Here is a 16,943-nt window from a genome sequence, read left to right as displayed (position 1 = left end):
TTAGTTCTAGATTTTGTGTGAGGATATAAAAAACGCAGAATATCCAAAAAGCACGTATTCAGATCTACAAAGGAAGGGGGACTGGGTCCATCCATCCATCCATCCATTTTCTACCGCTTAATCCCTTCAGGGTCGCGGGGGGCGCTGGAGCCTATCTCAGCTACAATCGGGCGGAAAGCGGGGTACACCCTGGACAAGTCGCCACCTCATCACAGGGCCAACACAGATAGACAGACAACATTCACACTCACATTCACACACTAGGGCCAATTTAGTGTTGCCAATCAACCTATCCCCAGGTGCATGTCTTTGGAGGTGGGAGGAAGCCTGGGTCTTCCAATGTTCAAAAAGTATTACTGGGCATCAAATCTGAAAGCATTGACCTATTGGAAGATGTGGTTCCCAAATAATTAATCACTTAATTCTGCTCCCTTGTGGCTGAAATTGGAACTGCAGTCATTAGTTAAACCTTACACGTCATTGCTATTTCTACTTTTTACTAAACCAGTCTCTTCTATTAAATCAACAAGCAATAATGTAGTAGTAAGAAATTCTATCAAAAGTATTTCTCAAGTTAAAAAACAATTGAATATTTCCAATGTAACTATGTATTCACCAATGTGTCACAATCATGCATTTATTCCATCGATAACAGACAGAATTTTTTTTTAACTGGTACTCAAATGGAATTAAATGCATAAAAGACATTTATTTCGAGGACAGACTTGCGTCATTTGAGCAATTGCAAATCAAATTTAATTTGTCCCAATTCAGTTGGTTTCACTATTTGCAGGTAAGAACATTTATTAGAGAAAATATTTAAAAGTCTAAGCTGGTAAATGAAAAACACCCTGTCTAAGAATCACTAAATGTATCACCTACAAATAAAAAGCTTATCGCCAAATTTGGCAGCTGCTTCATTATGCCCATGACATCAGCAGACGGTGTTAAAAGAGCATGGGAACAGGAACTATGAACAACAATACCCAAACAGCAATGGGAACGGACACTCCCTCAAATTCACAATTGCTCAATTAACAGCAGACATAGGCTCATGCAGTTTACAGTGATTCATCGTTTTTATTACTCCAAAGTCTTATTACACAAATTTTATCCTGATACATCTCCACTTTGTGATAAATGTAAATCTGCTGAAGGATCACTGTCTCATTCGTTTTGGGAATGTCCAATTATTCAATCATTCTGGTCTAGCATATTCTTCTTTTACTCGGGAGTATATCAGAGAAAACGTGTCCCTGACAGGGATATAATCTTGTTTGGGTCGTTTTCAGGAACACAAAAACTTCCAAAATATATTACAGCTGTGTTGCTTCTCGGGACGGTCTTGGCCTTTTGGCCAAGACTCATTCTCAAAGACTGGAAAACACTGGCATGTACTGTTTTGTCATGTCCGAGCCACCGTAGCTTGTATTCAGTTTGTGACGTCACGAGAGCGAGGGAGAGTTTGGACTCTCGAAGTTGTTAATAAACGGTAGCGATCCAAGGCATTGAGTTGAAACGTGTTGCCTGATTATTATTAAATTAAGACACCTAAATAAGCATATAGGTGAAACCGAGGACATAACAATGGCGACGAGTGATGCACAGAGCCTACAAGCCAAGTGAGATAACGCCAGTATACCGAAGTTTAATCTGAAGTGTAACAGAAAGTTGCTGCTAGCATTAGCATAGCATTAGCATAGCATTAGCATAGCATTAGCATAGCATTAGCATGGAGAAGACGAGCCTGTCTGCGTTTGATTGCTACTCCGACCCGGCGACGTTGGGACCGCGGTGGACAAGATGGCTAATGTCACTTGAACTGTTTGCTGATGGAAAAGGTTTGATCATCACAGAAGACACAGATGATTTCATGAAACAGCGACGGAGAGCACTTCTTTTGCATCATGCAGGACCGGGCACACAGGACATCTTCTCAACACTGGATAACACGGGAGGTGCAGCAGACTATGATGATGCTGTTACTGCTTTGAACGGATCCCCCACCAAGGACTGTTTTCACTGCTTAACTCTAGAAAGAGGTTCCGCAGCCTCCGAAGCAGAACCTCCAGGTTCTGTAACAGCTTCTTCCCTCAAGCCGTAAGACTCTTGAACGCATCATAATTAAATTATCCCCTCAACTCCCCCCAAAATGGATGAACTCGCTGGAATAAAAAAGACAATATAACATACATCCATAAATGTGGACGCATGTGGAAAAAGTGCAATATATTTATCTGAAAAGTAATCTATTTATTTATTTATATATATTTATATATATTTATTTATTTTATATATATATATGTATATATTATTTATATATATGTATTTATTTATATATGCACCTTATTGCTTTTTTATCCTGCACTACCGTGAGCCTACGTAACAAAATTTTGTTTTTATCTGTGCTGTAAAGTTCAAATTTGAATGACAATAAAAAGGAAGTCTAAGTCTAAGTCTATACTTTGTGCCACAAGTAAACGCCACTTTCGCCCGCCAGACCCACTTTCGCCCGCCAGACATTTCACAAAATTACACAAAACCCAAGTGAGACTGTACAATAATTTTCCACACGTTTAAGACGTGCTGCAAAGGACTGTAGTTTTGGTGCAGGTGCAGACGATCAGATTAGAGATGCTATTATTAGCAAATGCACATCGAGCTATATTCGCCGTAAACTGCTGGAAGAAGGACATGGGTTGGTGCTCGCTCGCACACTTGAATTGGCGGCACAATGTGAGCTAATTGAGGGACAAATGGCGGAAATATCTGGGAAAGGGGAGAGAGCAGAGGTGTCTGTGAACTGCGTCACACAGAAAGGAGGGAAATATCAGAAGAAAGGACAAGGAAAATTTGGCATGGACAGAGAGAAAACAGACAAAACTTGCTAGTGGTGCAGACATGCTGACCACTTTGGGAGGGATCGTTAATGTCCGGCACGCGGTCAAACATGCCACAGGTGTAACGGTAAAAACCATTTTGCCAAACAATGCAAAACAAAAGGCGCAACAGGAAAAGAAAAAGTGCATAACATAGAGATAGAGCAACATGATTATGCTTTTATGCTAAATGACACTAACAGGTCAGAGAGACTTAACATGAATGTGGGAGGAGTTAGCTTGAAGATGCTTATTGACTCTGGGGCTACATGTAATGTGATAGATGAAAAGACATGGGAAAGGTTAAAAGCAGAGAAAATAAAATGCCACTCTTATATTCCAAAATTAGAGAGAAAATGATTTTCTTACTCATCCAACCAACCTTTACCTATTAAAGGGGCGCTCACATGCCAAGTAAAAATAGGAGGGCGCAGTGAACAAGCAGAATTCATAGTAATCAGAGGTGATGGACAACCTCTACTGGGAAAGGAGTTAGCCATGAAACTAGGTATACTGAAAATAGGGGCCAACATATCAGCAGTCACAGACCTGAAACAGTCACTTCAGCACTAGTACACGATTGTATTTCAGGCGGTAGGGAAGCTAAAAACAAAACAGATAAATTTACACATAAACCCAGAGGTGACACCAGTAGCACAGCCACTCAGGCGTATACCCTTTAACTAATGGGCGTCTGTGGAGGCTATGATTAAAGAACTCTTAGATCTAGACATCATAGAACCGGTCGATGGACCAACACCATGGGTAAACCCAGTGGTCATTGTACCCAAGGCAAACTCCGAAATCAGACTGTGTCTAGATATGCGACAGGCAAACCTTGCAATCATCAGAGAGAGATACCCTATTCCAACAGTGGATGAACTGCTACAGAGGATGAATGGATCAGTGGTGTTCAGCAAACTGGACTTAAAGTGGGGCTACCACCAACTCGAAATGACCCCAGAATCGCGTGGTATTACCACATTTGCCATCCACAATGGAGTATACAGATACAAAAGACTAATCTTCGGCGTGTCTTCAGCCAGCGAACAGTACCAGCATGAAATCGCTGCCGCACTTGCTGGTATAGAAGGGGTGGAGAACATCTCAGATGATGTCATAGTTCACGCGAAGGATAAGGAAACACACAACGAGCGACTACATGCAGTCTTGAGAAGACTAGAGGAATGTGGACTGACGCTGAATTCTGACAAGTGCCAGTTCAACATGGATCGGCTAATCTTCATGGGAATCCTGCTGTCTGAAAAGGGAATCGGTCCAACAGAGGAGAGAGTGAGAGCTGTGAGCGAGGCAAGAGAGCCGGAAAATGCATAAGAAGTGAGAAGCTTCCTCAGACTTGTGAGTTACAGCAGCAGATTTATTCCACAGTTCGCAACATTGTCAGAGCCACTGCGACGTCTGACAAGACAAGACACTACTTTTGAATTTGGTCCCGAACAGAAAAAAGCGTTTGAGGCGCTGAAAGAGGGCTTAGCCAAAGCAGGGACACTAGCCTACTTTAAAAAAAAGATGCACCAACCAAGATTATCGCAGACGCTAGTCCAGTGGGGCTAGGAGCAGTGTTAATACAGAGCCAGAAGGGAGAGAATGTTCCCATATGTTACGTCAGTCGTGGTCTAACTGACTGCGAACGTAGGTACTCTCAGACAGAAAAAGAGGCCTTGGCTCTTGTATGGGCCTGTGAGAGGTTACACCCATACGTATATGGTAGACAGTTTGATTTGGTTACAGACCATAAGCCTTTAGAATATATCTACAGTCCACTTCAAAACCATGTGCGATAGAGCGATGGGTTCTAAGGCTACAACCTTATGATTTTAAAGTAGTACATATCTCGGGCAAAAAGAACATAGCAGACCCGTTATCACGTCTACTGGGAAACAGTGCACAGCATATGCTGTTGTAGAAAGTGAGTTATGTGTGATAGGACAACTGGTTCTACGCGGGACGCGCATCGTGCTGCCACAAGCACTGCGGGCACGCGCTCTCTCACTAGCACATGAAAGACACTTGGGAGTCGTCGGTACCAAACAGCACCTCAGGAGCAAAGTCTGGTGGCCAACTATGGACAAAGCAGCTGAGAGACATTGTAAATCATGCCACGGTTGCCAAGTTGTTGCTCGCCCAGATGCAGCGGAACCTCTGAGACCAACACAGTTACCGGAGGGGCCTTGGCAAGATGTTGAAATCAACCTACTCGGACTCCTGCCGACAGGTGACTCAATTCTAGTTGTAGTTTATTACTACAGCCGTTATTATGAATATGACGTGTTAAAATCCACAACTGCATCAAAGGTGATAGACAGTCGAGAGACAATTTTCGGTCGACATGGACTTCCCATCACACTGAGGCCAGACCAGGGTCCTCAGTTTAAATCAGAGGAGTTCAGTGAGTACTGTGACACCAACGGCATTAAGCACGTGAAAACATCGGTCACACAACCACGGGGAAGAGCCCCGCTGAGTTGCTTTTCAATCGAAAAAATGAGGGGGAAGTTGCCAAGCATCACGGCAGCAGCACACACTGATCTGGAAGTAAGAGACGCAGAACAAAAAGGACAATCCAAGATCTATGCAGATGAACGCCGTGGAGCCAGATATTCAGATGTCAATGTTGGTGACCCTGTCCTGGTGAGACAAGAAAAGACTGATAAACGCCACATAAGGTGGTGAGCAAATCAGGAAACCAAGTAGTTGTTGAGTCTCCAACAGGAGCCAGATACACAAGGAATACAACATTCGTGAAACGATACAACAGCGCTCATGAGACACTCACCAGAATGGATGCATCCCAGGACGCTGAGGACAATGAACAGAGAGACACAACCTGCTCAACGCGCAGAGCAGAGTATCACCAGCCATGATACCCGAGAGACACAGAGGCCTTCTAGAGAGATACATTTGCCACAGAAGCTGGCAGACTATGTGATGACATAGACTCTTATCTTGTTACGATCTGGTGGTGTAGGAGTAACATTAAAAAAAAAAAAAAAGGGAGAAATGTTTGAGTCAAGTTTAGTGACAATATTGAGTGATGTTGTAATGTGAAATGAACAAGTTCAAAGTAAGGTCAAAGCAAGTTTAAAGTATATATATTTATCGACTGTTCAAGAGTGAAAATGTGTGTTAATAGTGAATGTATGCATGGTTGAGAATACCAAGGAAACATACAGAATAGTTGAGTATGTGTTTAATAAGAAATGTGTTGAATACTGCCTAATGTTTATATTTGATATTTGAAAATAACCTGAAGTTTATTTCTAAGGAAAGGAGGGATGTCATGTACTGTTTTGTCATGTCCGAGCCACCGTAGCCTGTATTCAGTGTATGGCGTCACGAGAGCGAGGGAGAGTTTAGACTCTCGAAGTTGTTAATAAACGGGAGCGATCTGAGGCATTGAGTTGAAACGTGTTGCCTGATTATTATTAAATTAAGACACCAAAATAAGCATATAGGTGAAACCGAGGACATAACAAACACCATCTGCACCCAACTTCAGGAACTGGTTAAATGAACTTGTGAATGTAATAACTCTTGAAAAAATAAGATTTATAAACTCTACAAATCTGAATAAATGGGAACTAACCTGGAAACCTTTACTGACATACAGTATATTGAATCATAACTTATAGACATTTGAAAAAAAAAATTCCCATATCTTTTTTTGTAGTTGTATTCCTTTTTTATTATTGTTGTTTTTTGTATTGATCCCACACTACTATTCCTTTTTTGTGTCACTTTTGATATAGTTTTGTCACGGTTTACTTGCTTTTTTTTTGTGACTTTTTATTGTGTATTTTTTTTGCATCTGATCAAGGCCTGTGACTTTCTTCTTCTTTTTTAAGTGTGAACGATGGAGAGGTCCTCGGGAGGTGATCTTGTGATCACTTCCTAAAGATCCTTGATGCCGAGGAATATTCATCCATCTTGTTATGGTCTGGATAGCCTGCTGATCCTGAGCCAGAGGGGGATGGATGGATATATATACAATATCTGGGTATTTTTTCCAATAATGTCTATAGTGTAAACCTTGAGTTGTTAAAGTTCAAGTGCACCTCTCTCCTCAAGTGTGCATGTGAGTGTGTGTGAGTGGATGTGTGCCTGTATGAAGGGTCTGCGTGAGCAAAGTATGACTGTCAAATGAGATTTTAACTGTAAAATTCAATAAAATATATTTGCAAAAAAAAAAAATACTACTTTTGTGTTTTCTTATAGCCTGAAGCAGAGAGAGTTACTCCACCGCTGCCTGAGAGCTCGACTTAATGTCCAAATAAGTACTGACATACTGTAAGTACTTATGTCACAACTTAGCCATAATGCAAAATCCAGCGAAGAGCGGCATCGAAAACTCCGTGCAAGCTCACGCCAAAATGCTTAAACCCTATGAATTGATGTGTTGCCATTTTTAACACAAGTATCCAAGATTGTAACAAGATGTATAATTCAGAAACGAGGAAAATAATTATAGATCCCTTTTAACATTTGTGTGTGTCTGGGACAACTTAATTGGACTTGCATTATTTAGTGTGGGAGTCATTGATTTGATTTCTGTATGATTCAGTCTTTGACGTTTTGGAACGGATCACTAACGAAAATAGCAGTCAAATTAATCTAAAATATGCCCGCTCATGGCATACAATGTGCATGGTTAAATGCATTTGGTATTTTACGTGGCTGTAAATAACAAGACCTACAGTATATACATGTTTGACATTCACTGAATATTCCTGATGAGTCGTGAACATACCATCACATTGTGGGGGTTGATTGCTCCACTGATGTCCTTCACAAAAAATTACAGCAGCACCAGTCAATTCAAAGCCATGATGACAGGAGTACAGAGCCAGCAGTTTTCCAGGTATCGAGGACAGCACGTAATCCCCATGCTTGATCTGTCCTGGCCAGCCACAGCTTTTAAAATCTGAAAAGAATAACGTAAAATGGTGACACACATACATACATACATATATATATATATATATATATATATATATATATATATATATATATATACACACATATATATATATATATATATATATACACCGTATTTTTCGGAGTATAAGTCGCACCAGCCGAAAATGCATAACAAAGAAGGAAAAAAACATATACTGTATAAGTCGCACTGTATAAGTCGCATTTTTTGGGGAAATTTATTTGATAAAATCCAACACCAAGAATGGACATTTGAAAGGTAATTTAAAATAAATAAATAATAGTGAACAACAGGCTGAATTAGTGTACGTTATATGACGCATAAATAACCAACTGAGAACGTGCTTGGTATGTTTAAGTTAAAGTACCAATGATTGTCACACACACACTAGGTGTGGCGAAATTATTCTCTGCATTTGACCCATCACCCTTGATCACCCCCTGGGAGGTGAGGAGAGCAGTGGGTAGCAGCGGTGGCCACGCCCGGGAATCATTTTTGGTGATTTAACCCCCAATTCCAACCGTTGAGGCTGAGTGCCAAGCAGGGAGGTAATGGGTCCCATTTTATAGTCAACGTAACATATTATGGTAAGAGTCATTCAAATAACTATAACATATAAAACATGCTATACGTTTACCAAACAATCTGTCACTCCTAATCACTAAATCCGATGAAATCTTATACGTCTAGTCCCTTACGTGAATGAGATAAATAATATTATTTGATATTTTACGGTAATGTGTTAATAATTTCACACATAAGTCGCTCCCGAGTATAAGTCGCACCCCCGGCCAAACTATGAAAAAAACTGCGACTTATAGTCTGAAAAATATGGTGTATATACATTATATATATATATATATATATATATATATACACACACACATACCGTATTTTCCGCACTATTAGCCGCACCTAAAAACCACAAATTTTCTCAAAAGCTGACAGTGCGCCTTTTAACCCGGTGCGCTTTATATATGGATAAATATTAAGATTCATTTTCATAAAGTTTCGATCTCGCAACTTCGGTAAACAGCCGCCATCTTTTTTCCCGGTAGAACAGGAAGCGCTTCTTCTTCTACGCAAGCAACCGCCAAGGTAAGCACCCGCCCCCATAGAACAGGAAGCGCTTCTTCTTCTACTGTAAGCAACCACCCGCCCGCGTAGAAGTAGAATAAGCGCGCGGATATCACCGTACGTTTCATTTCCTTTGTGTGTTTACATCTGTAAAGACCACAAAATGGCTCCAACTAAGCGTCAGGGATCCGGTTCATGAAAAGACGCAATCTCTCCATCCACACACGGATTACTATTTCACAGCAACTGATATTCCTGTGAAACGCACCGTGGATACAACGGGAGCACGTACTGTGAATATTCGCACCACAGGGAATGAGAAGTCATCCTTCACTGTGGTTCTAGCTTGCCATGCTAATGAAACTTCCACCCATGGTGATATTCAAAAGGAAGACCTTGCCAAAAGAGACCTTTCCAGCCGGCGTCATCATAAAAAGCTAACTCGAAGGGATGGATGAAGAAAAGATGAGCGAGTGGTTAAGGTAAGTTTAAGTTTACGCGAAGAGGCCGGGTGGCTTTTTTCACGCAGCTCTGTCCATGTTGATATACGTATGTTTGTGATTGCACATTTGCGTACATTTTGGGAGTGAACAGAGTTGTTAGAACGCTGGTTTTTAATATATTATTAAAGTTTGACTGACCTATCTGACTGTTTTTTTGACATTCCTTTAGCGCAGTTAGATGCGGCTTACAACACCGGGCGGCTTATAGGTGGACAAAGTTTTGAAATATGCCGTTCATTGAAGGCGCGGCTTTTAACCCAGGGCGCCTTATGGTGCGGAAAATACGGTATATTTGTATATATCTATATATACATACACTGTACATATATAATTACTTTATCAAGCACACCTTGACTATTTTCCTCTCTCCACCCCTCCAGGTTAATTGCTGGTAAATCATGACATGAAACATAACCTGAAGGGTACTTCTCAAATTTGAAAGCATCAGGAGGGACTTCAATGATGTCACTGTTGTCACAGATGATCTTCGACAGCGAAAACTTCAGAAGCTCATCCCGCTGCTGTTGGTTAAACATACTTTCTGCCTCCCACCAAAATCTTCAGGAACAGAAATTATTATTTTCAAAAAATTATGACTTTTGTTGAGCAACTTTACAGTGTGGATCTCACCTGTCGCCATCACGAAGTGCCTTCATCTGCTTTCCAATTAGGCATGCAAAGACAGGACCAACTCTTGCACCGGGTAGAAAAATCTCAACCAGCCCCCCCAGCCACACGTCTATGTTGTTCGGGTGATTGTAGATTTGAAGTATCTTTTCAGCAACACTTCCATTTATTACAAAATGTGTTAAGTCTTCAAGTGTCTGAATGCGCTTGAGTCCACAAAACTCTCTCCAATCATTATATCCTGAAAAGCACATTGCGTGAAGTTAATTCATTTATCATAAAATCAAATCCCTCGCACTTAGTACACAGTAATGGTTTGATTATTCACATTTGATGTGATCGTTTGCACAATTTTGACCTATTTTCGATTTTCAAAATTATACATGCTGGTTTAAATATGTACATACAGTCACCTAAATGTTATTATTAGTGATCTCAGAATGTATCTTCGCTCCACAAGTCCAAACACTATAAGAGTAAAAGTGTTGTTAGTGATCATGATTGAATACAACTTTTTCGTCCTTTGAGGTTGTGGAGGTTGCGTCCTCGCAGTCCCACTGTCAGACACGGCACCGGAGCCAAGCATGTAGGTTTAACAAGGTTTTAATGACACAGTTGTCAACAAAAGTTTTCTCTCCTAATGGAATGTGACTTTTCAGCCACGTCCGTATCCTCCTCCTCCTCCTGCTCCCGGCCGCTTACTATTAAAGACAACAGAAATGTTAAGGACTTGTGAAATCTAATCACCTGCCAGCTGTGTCTCACTGTCAGCACTGCCACGCACCCGTCTGATGGCGGTCTGTCCTCAGCATCACGGATAGAGGCTGTGACTTTTCCCCTGCAGGCAGCGCTGACTACACCTCCCCCCACATACCTCTACCGCCAGACTTAGGCCGGGACATCGTCCGGCCGCGGCTACTCCCCCCAGCATGAGAGCGGGAGAGAAAGTTCGCCACGGCCATCTGTGCCCCCGGCCTATGAATCACTCTGAAATGGTAGAGTTGTAAAAGCGAGATAACAACGGGTGATCCGCGCGTTGGCATCTTTCATGCGGTAGAGCCATTGGAGGGGTTTGTGGTCCGAGCAGAGGCTGAACGGGCGTCCCAACAGGTAGTACCGGAGGGCACCGACCGCCCACCGGATGGCAAGGCACTCCCTCTCCACCGTGCTATATCGGGTTTCCCGTTCTGACAGTTTCCTGCTGATGTACAGGACGGGGTGGTCGTTGCCCCCCTTCTGCTGGGATAAAACAGCTCCCTCAGCCCGACGCGTCCGCCTGCAAAAAAAATGGGAGGGAAAAATCAGGCATGTGCAGTACCGGCTCCTCGCAAAGTGCTTTCCTCGCCTTCTCGAATGCCTGCTGGCACTGCTCCGTCCACTGGACCAGATCTGGAGCACCTTTTCGTGTGAGATCAGTTAGTGGGCTGGTCAGTTCCAGTTGTCCCCCTGGATGATGACATCATCCAGATAGGCGGCAGCGTATGCTGCGTGGGGCCGCAGTCCATAAGTCTCTGAAATGTGGCGGGGTTCTGAACAAGCCGAACGAAAGGGTCACAAATTGGTATAAACCTTCCGGAGTGGAGAATGCGTTTTTTTCCTTAGACGCTGGAGACAAGGGAATCTGCCAGTAGTCTTTAGTCAAATCCAGTGTCGTGAAAAAACGAGCAGTGCCCAACCGGTCCAGGAGCTCGTCGACCCACGGAATTGGGTAGGCGTCAAAACGTGACACATCATTTACCTTGCAGTAGTCCACACAGAACCGCTCAGACTCATCTTTCTTCCCTACCAGAACTATGGGGCTGCACGATGCACTGTGTGACTCTTCTATCACTCCCAATTCCAGCATGTTTTTTAATTTCTCCCGTACTACTTTGCGTTTGTGTTCAGGTAGCCTATAGGGCCGAAACCTCATCCTCATGCCTGGGCTGGTCTCTTGTGATGCTGGGTGAGTTTCGTGCGGCCTGGCAGGGGGGAAAACACGTCAGCAAAATGCTGCTGCAAATTGGCCACATCTGCTTTCTGTGACAGCGTAAAATGATTATCACAGCGGAGATGGAAGTGCCGGGGGTAGGGGGGAACCTCCGGACCCAACTCCTCGCTCTCCGCTATCGCCGTCACCATGGAGACAGGCTTCGCTTCCCTCCAACCTTTTAGGAGGTTGAGGTGGTATATTTGGGTTGCCCCGCCCCGGTCAGCCCGCCTGACCTCATAATCCACGTCACCTACTCGTCGTGTGACCACAAAGGGTCCTTGCCACTTGGCGAGTAATTTGGAGCTGGACGTTGGGAGTAATACAAGTACTTTCTCTCCCGGTGAAAATTGTCTAAGTTGTGTCCCCTTGTTATACAGGCGTTGCTGACGTTCTTGGGCTCGGAGCAAATTCTCACGTGACAAGTGCCCCAATGTCCGTGACATATTGAATTTCGTTTTTACTGGGGCTTGGACCTTCCTCCCAGCTTCCTTTAACTAGGTCCAGCACCCCACGCGGCTTCCTGCCGAACAACAGTTCAAATGGGGAAAAACCCCGTGGAGGCCTGAGGAACCTCCCGCACTGCAAATAACAGGGGATCTAACCATTTATGCCAATCTGGTTTGTCCTCGTGTACGAACCTCTGGATCATGGATTTAAAGGTTCTATTAAGCCGCTCTACCAGCCCATCAGTCTTTGGGTGGTAAACGCTGGTCCGAATGGATTTAATCCCCAATAATCTGTACAGTTCCTTTAATGTGCGTGACATAAAGGGTGTGCCCTGGTCAGTCAGAATCTCTTTCGGGATTCCGACTCAGGACATAACTTGAAACAGTGCCTGCGCGACACTCTTTGCAGAGACGGAGCGCAGCAGTACTACTTCGGGATAGTGCGTTGCGTAATCCACCAGGACTAGCGCAAAGCAATATCCCTGGGTGCTCGGTGAAATGGTCCGACGAGGTCCATGCCAATTGGCTCAAATGGGACCTCTATGAGTGGTATTGGCCGCGGGGTTGACTAGTTGACAGTTCGGGCAAGCCACGCACCAGCGGCATACGTCTGCCTGAATGCCTGGCCAATAGAAACGGACCATTATCCGATTGAGTGTTTTATCATTCCCCATGTGACCGGCCATCGGGTTAAAATGCGACGCCAGGAAATGATTTTCCAGGGTGATTTCCTCTCCTGTCTGAGTGTCACGACTCACTCTGTATAAACTGTCCCTAATCAATGCAAAGTGAGGGAAATCCCGCGCTATCCCCGGGCGAACCCGCTGCCCATCAATTGATATCCCAGGTCACGCACAGAGTGTCATCTCGAGACTGCTCGAGTGGAAAATCATCCATGGGGCGCCATTGGGGAACCGGGGAAACCTCTTGCGAAGCCCCCGCCGGCTCCTCTTCCCCCTACCCCCCGGCAGCGTCGGATAATCTCGCGTCGCCGCTGAGAACAGCGCGGCTATCCCCTGTCCTTACCGGTCATGAACGCACCCCTGCGCACTGCTTTATTAACCCGTTAAACCCCGGCCAATTGGTTCCCAAGATTAAGGTGCAAACTTACAGCCATTATGTTTTTCCCCTTTGAAAAAAAATTCCACCGGCACGATAGGGTACTCGTGAATATCCCCATGCACACATTTAACCCGCACCTGTGTAACCTTTCTCAACGCCCCGGGTCGAACCAGGTTCTGGTGGATCATGGACTGCTCGGAGCCCGAATCCACCATCGCCCGGTGTGTACTCCCTTGTATCTTTACCGGTACATAGGTAAAGATACAAGGGAGTAAACCGGGGGAGGGCACCGAAGGGTCGACAACCCGGATCACCTGCCCCACTTCCATTGATAGACATTCCCGCTGCAGGTGTCCGAACCGCCCACACCTCCAGCACGCGTGCCCAGGCATTCGAGGAACAATTTGCGGGGGACACACAGCGTCGGCAGCGGCTGGGACCGGAGGGGAAGAAAGCATAAGAGGGTTATTTCTCAGTCGTGGTCACGGCTGGGCTCCCTCTGCCGGCGGCACACACATCCTGCGCGGTGCCGGAATTGGACACTCCGCTGCCTCCGCGGCCTTTTCCTCCTTCCTCCTCTTGCGGTGGACAGCCAGGTTGTCCTCCGCCAACGCCATTGCCGCTGCCAAGTCCCGAGGACAGTGATAGCGTACCCACGGGATTGCCTCCAACAATTGTTCCTCCATTATTTTTTCGATGATGTCACTGACCTCCCCAGGTTGCAGCCATCGCGCCGCTGTGTCCCGTAGTTGTTGTACGGGGGCGAAAGGCCGCTCGTCCTGGCCCAACCGCAGTGTCCGGTACCGGCGCCTGTGGTCCTCCTTAGAGCCTCCCGTCCGGTCCGGTACCGCTCTCTTCATGTCCCGGTAACTAACCCGGGACGCTGGTGGCAGGCTGAGCACTGCCCGCTGTGCCTCTTCGGCCAGCAAGGGTAACATCCGTACTGCCCACTCGTCTTCTGGCCATGCGCACGCTCTTGTTATCACCTCAAACATCTCCATGAAATTTTGCGGATCTTCCGCCTCCGCCATCCAGTGCATTCTCACGGCCGCCAATGTTGGCGCTGCCGCCGTGGGTGTCCTTGCTCCGGACCGCTCCACCAGCGCTCACAGCACTTGGTTTTGCTGCGAAATTTGCTCTTGCATGGCTTCCCTCTGCCGCTGGTTCGATGTTGACACCTCGGCTATGAGCTGCCCCAGCGCCGCTATTGGGCTTGGTGTCGACATTGTCCTTCTTGTTTAATTGGGCGCCAAATGTGGAGGTTGCGTCCTCGCAGTCCCACTGTCAGACACCACTGTCAGACCGCAGCCAAACGGGTAGGTTTAACAATGTTTTAATGACACAGTTGTCAAAAAAAGTTTTCTCTCCTAATAGAACGTGACTTTTCAGCCATGTCCGTATCCTCCTCCTCCTCCTGCTACCGGCCGCTTACTGTTAAGGACAACAGATGATTAGATTAAAACGTACCACCTGTGAAATCTAATCACCTGCCAGCTATGTCTCGCCGTCAGCACTACCACGCCCCCTTCTGATGGCACTCTGTCCTCAGCACCACGGACAGAGGCGGTGACTTTTTCTCCTGCTGGCAGCACTGACTACACCTCCCCCCACAGAGGTATATACTGCATACCGGTATATTTGGCCATAACTTGGTTGCGTTACTTCGAATGGAATTATTTTTCAAAAGCGTTTTTTTCTTTCTTTTCCATGCGAGGGAGTCAAATCAAAGATACATTTATTGCAACGTTATGCTTAGGACATTTAGCACACCCCTTATGGAAATCACATTCGTCGCATACTTTTGGTCTTGACCTCTGTATATATGATGAGATCATCGCAGATCTTCAAGATGTAATCTTCTAATCAAATTTGAATAATAGGATAGTGAGACTGATTTGGTGGATTTAAAGATTCCTTTTTATTTTTATAAATGAAATTGTAAATGGGTATTTGGTGGGTAGATTTAGAAATGTATTGTATTGTTCTGTATTTTGTATATTATATGATCATGTATATTTTAACTGTGTGCTTCTAGGAATGACCATTTTGCAGTACGGACAATATTAACAAAAGAAACAATAATGAAATACAAAACTATGTCTGTCTGTAAATAAATAGATTATGAATGTGATTTAGTTCAGAAATCGCCACAGTCTGTGTTCCCACAGCTCGACCCATGCCTTCTTTTGCAACAGACAGCCTTCGGGCTCCTTGAATGCAGTCGTTTTCCGAATTTGGTGATATACCAGGGCAATGCCCAGCCCAATCAGCAGATGCCCAGGGATCACGGTTCCAAATAGGTAGATGTCTTCCACGTACTCAACGGAGAGCACCGAGAGGCACATGATTCTCCACTTCTCCCAGGAGTCTCTCACGTACTCCGAAGCAATCGTTCCGTCAGGACAGCCAGGCTCCCCAGAACCTCTCTTCCTCGTCGAGAAGATTTTGGCAAGTGAGTTGAGAGTCCAGCTAATCAATTCCAAGTTGGTGTTTAGATTTGGAGGACAGCGCAGAGAAAGAGGCTCCAAAAAGTATAGACATGACAAAGACAGAAGAGCAAGCAGAGAGAGATCGAGAGGGATGAAAAATGTGACTGCCTCCTCCGAGTGCCAAGGCAGAAAAAATATTATGGTGCCTGTATAAGGACCGCAAAATGGCACCTACTGGCAGACATATTATCTGGCGTTTTGTTTCGTAATGTTATGCAAAACCAACTTTCCTTATATTCTGGTACCTGCTGATGTGTATTTGGGATCTGCATAAATCCTGAAAATGTGCGTGTGTCCGCTATTGTAGTTTGTGGCAACACTGCAGTCAATAAGCTTATTTTTCTCTATCTTCTAGTTATGGGACATTCATCCTCTGCTGTTGCCATTTCTATTATAAAGTAACGTAAAGTTCTCATTTATATTTCGCTATGGAAGCACTAAAAACTACCCATGTAGTGGGCTTACATAATTCACCGACGGAACTTTAGTTATTAAAGCGTGCCAGTCGGACCTTTTTTCACGGGACACATTGTTGTTGCACTAGTGAGCCATGGATGAGGAAATGCTGCTGCTCTGTTATTGATTTAAGAAAAGTCTATATGTCATTAAAACAGTTAGCTCCATCTTTTGACACATTTTCGACCCCCGTCCTTGCACGCTACACCGGTCCAACAAAACCATGTAAAAAAGACCGCCCACAAAACGATGCATCCTGAAGCAAAGGTCAGAAAGCGACTTGAAGATGGTCTGTAAAACATAATCTTTTGACCAAGAACCATCATTACATATTATGTAGACCACAAGAAAGTGTTTTGAGGCCCTTTTTAAGATTCTCCATGGTAAATCCCACCTAACCTTATCCGTGTCCACACACAACAATGCCACCATTTAAGACCCCCGCCGCTCTCCGTTGCAACGCAACGTAGCACGC

The 16,943-nt window shown here is 44.5% G+C and overlaps 1 protein-coding gene across 1 annotated transcript in view; it reads right to left on the bottom strand.

Moving 5' to 3' along the window:
* Window positions 1–16,943, bottom strand: part of tpo (thyroid peroxidase) — an 88,335-nt gene that overhangs the window by 14,526 nt on the left and 56,866 nt on the right. The window contains exons 10-12 of the mRNA XM_061925066.1: window positions 10,047–10,284; window positions 9,766–9,974; window positions 7,648–7,821 (exon numbers count right to left, since the gene is read on the bottom strand). Of these exons, the coding sequence (XP_061781050.1) occupies window positions 7,648–7,821; window positions 9,766–9,974; window positions 10,047–10,284 (621 nt within the window). The remainder of the gene's footprint in view (window positions 1–7,647; window positions 7,822–9,765; window positions 9,975–10,046; window positions 10,285–16,943) is intronic.

This window comes from Nerophis lumbriciformis, linkage group LG29 (genome assembly GCF_033978685.3).
Source record: "Nerophis lumbriciformis linkage group LG29, RoL_Nlum_v2.1, whole genome shotgun sequence".
Taxonomy (NCBI): Eukaryota; Metazoa; Chordata; class Actinopteri; order Syngnathiformes; family Syngnathidae; genus Nerophis; species Nerophis lumbriciformis.
Note: the sequence above shows the minus strand (reverse complement) of the source record. Positions and strands in the feature narration are given on the sequence as shown.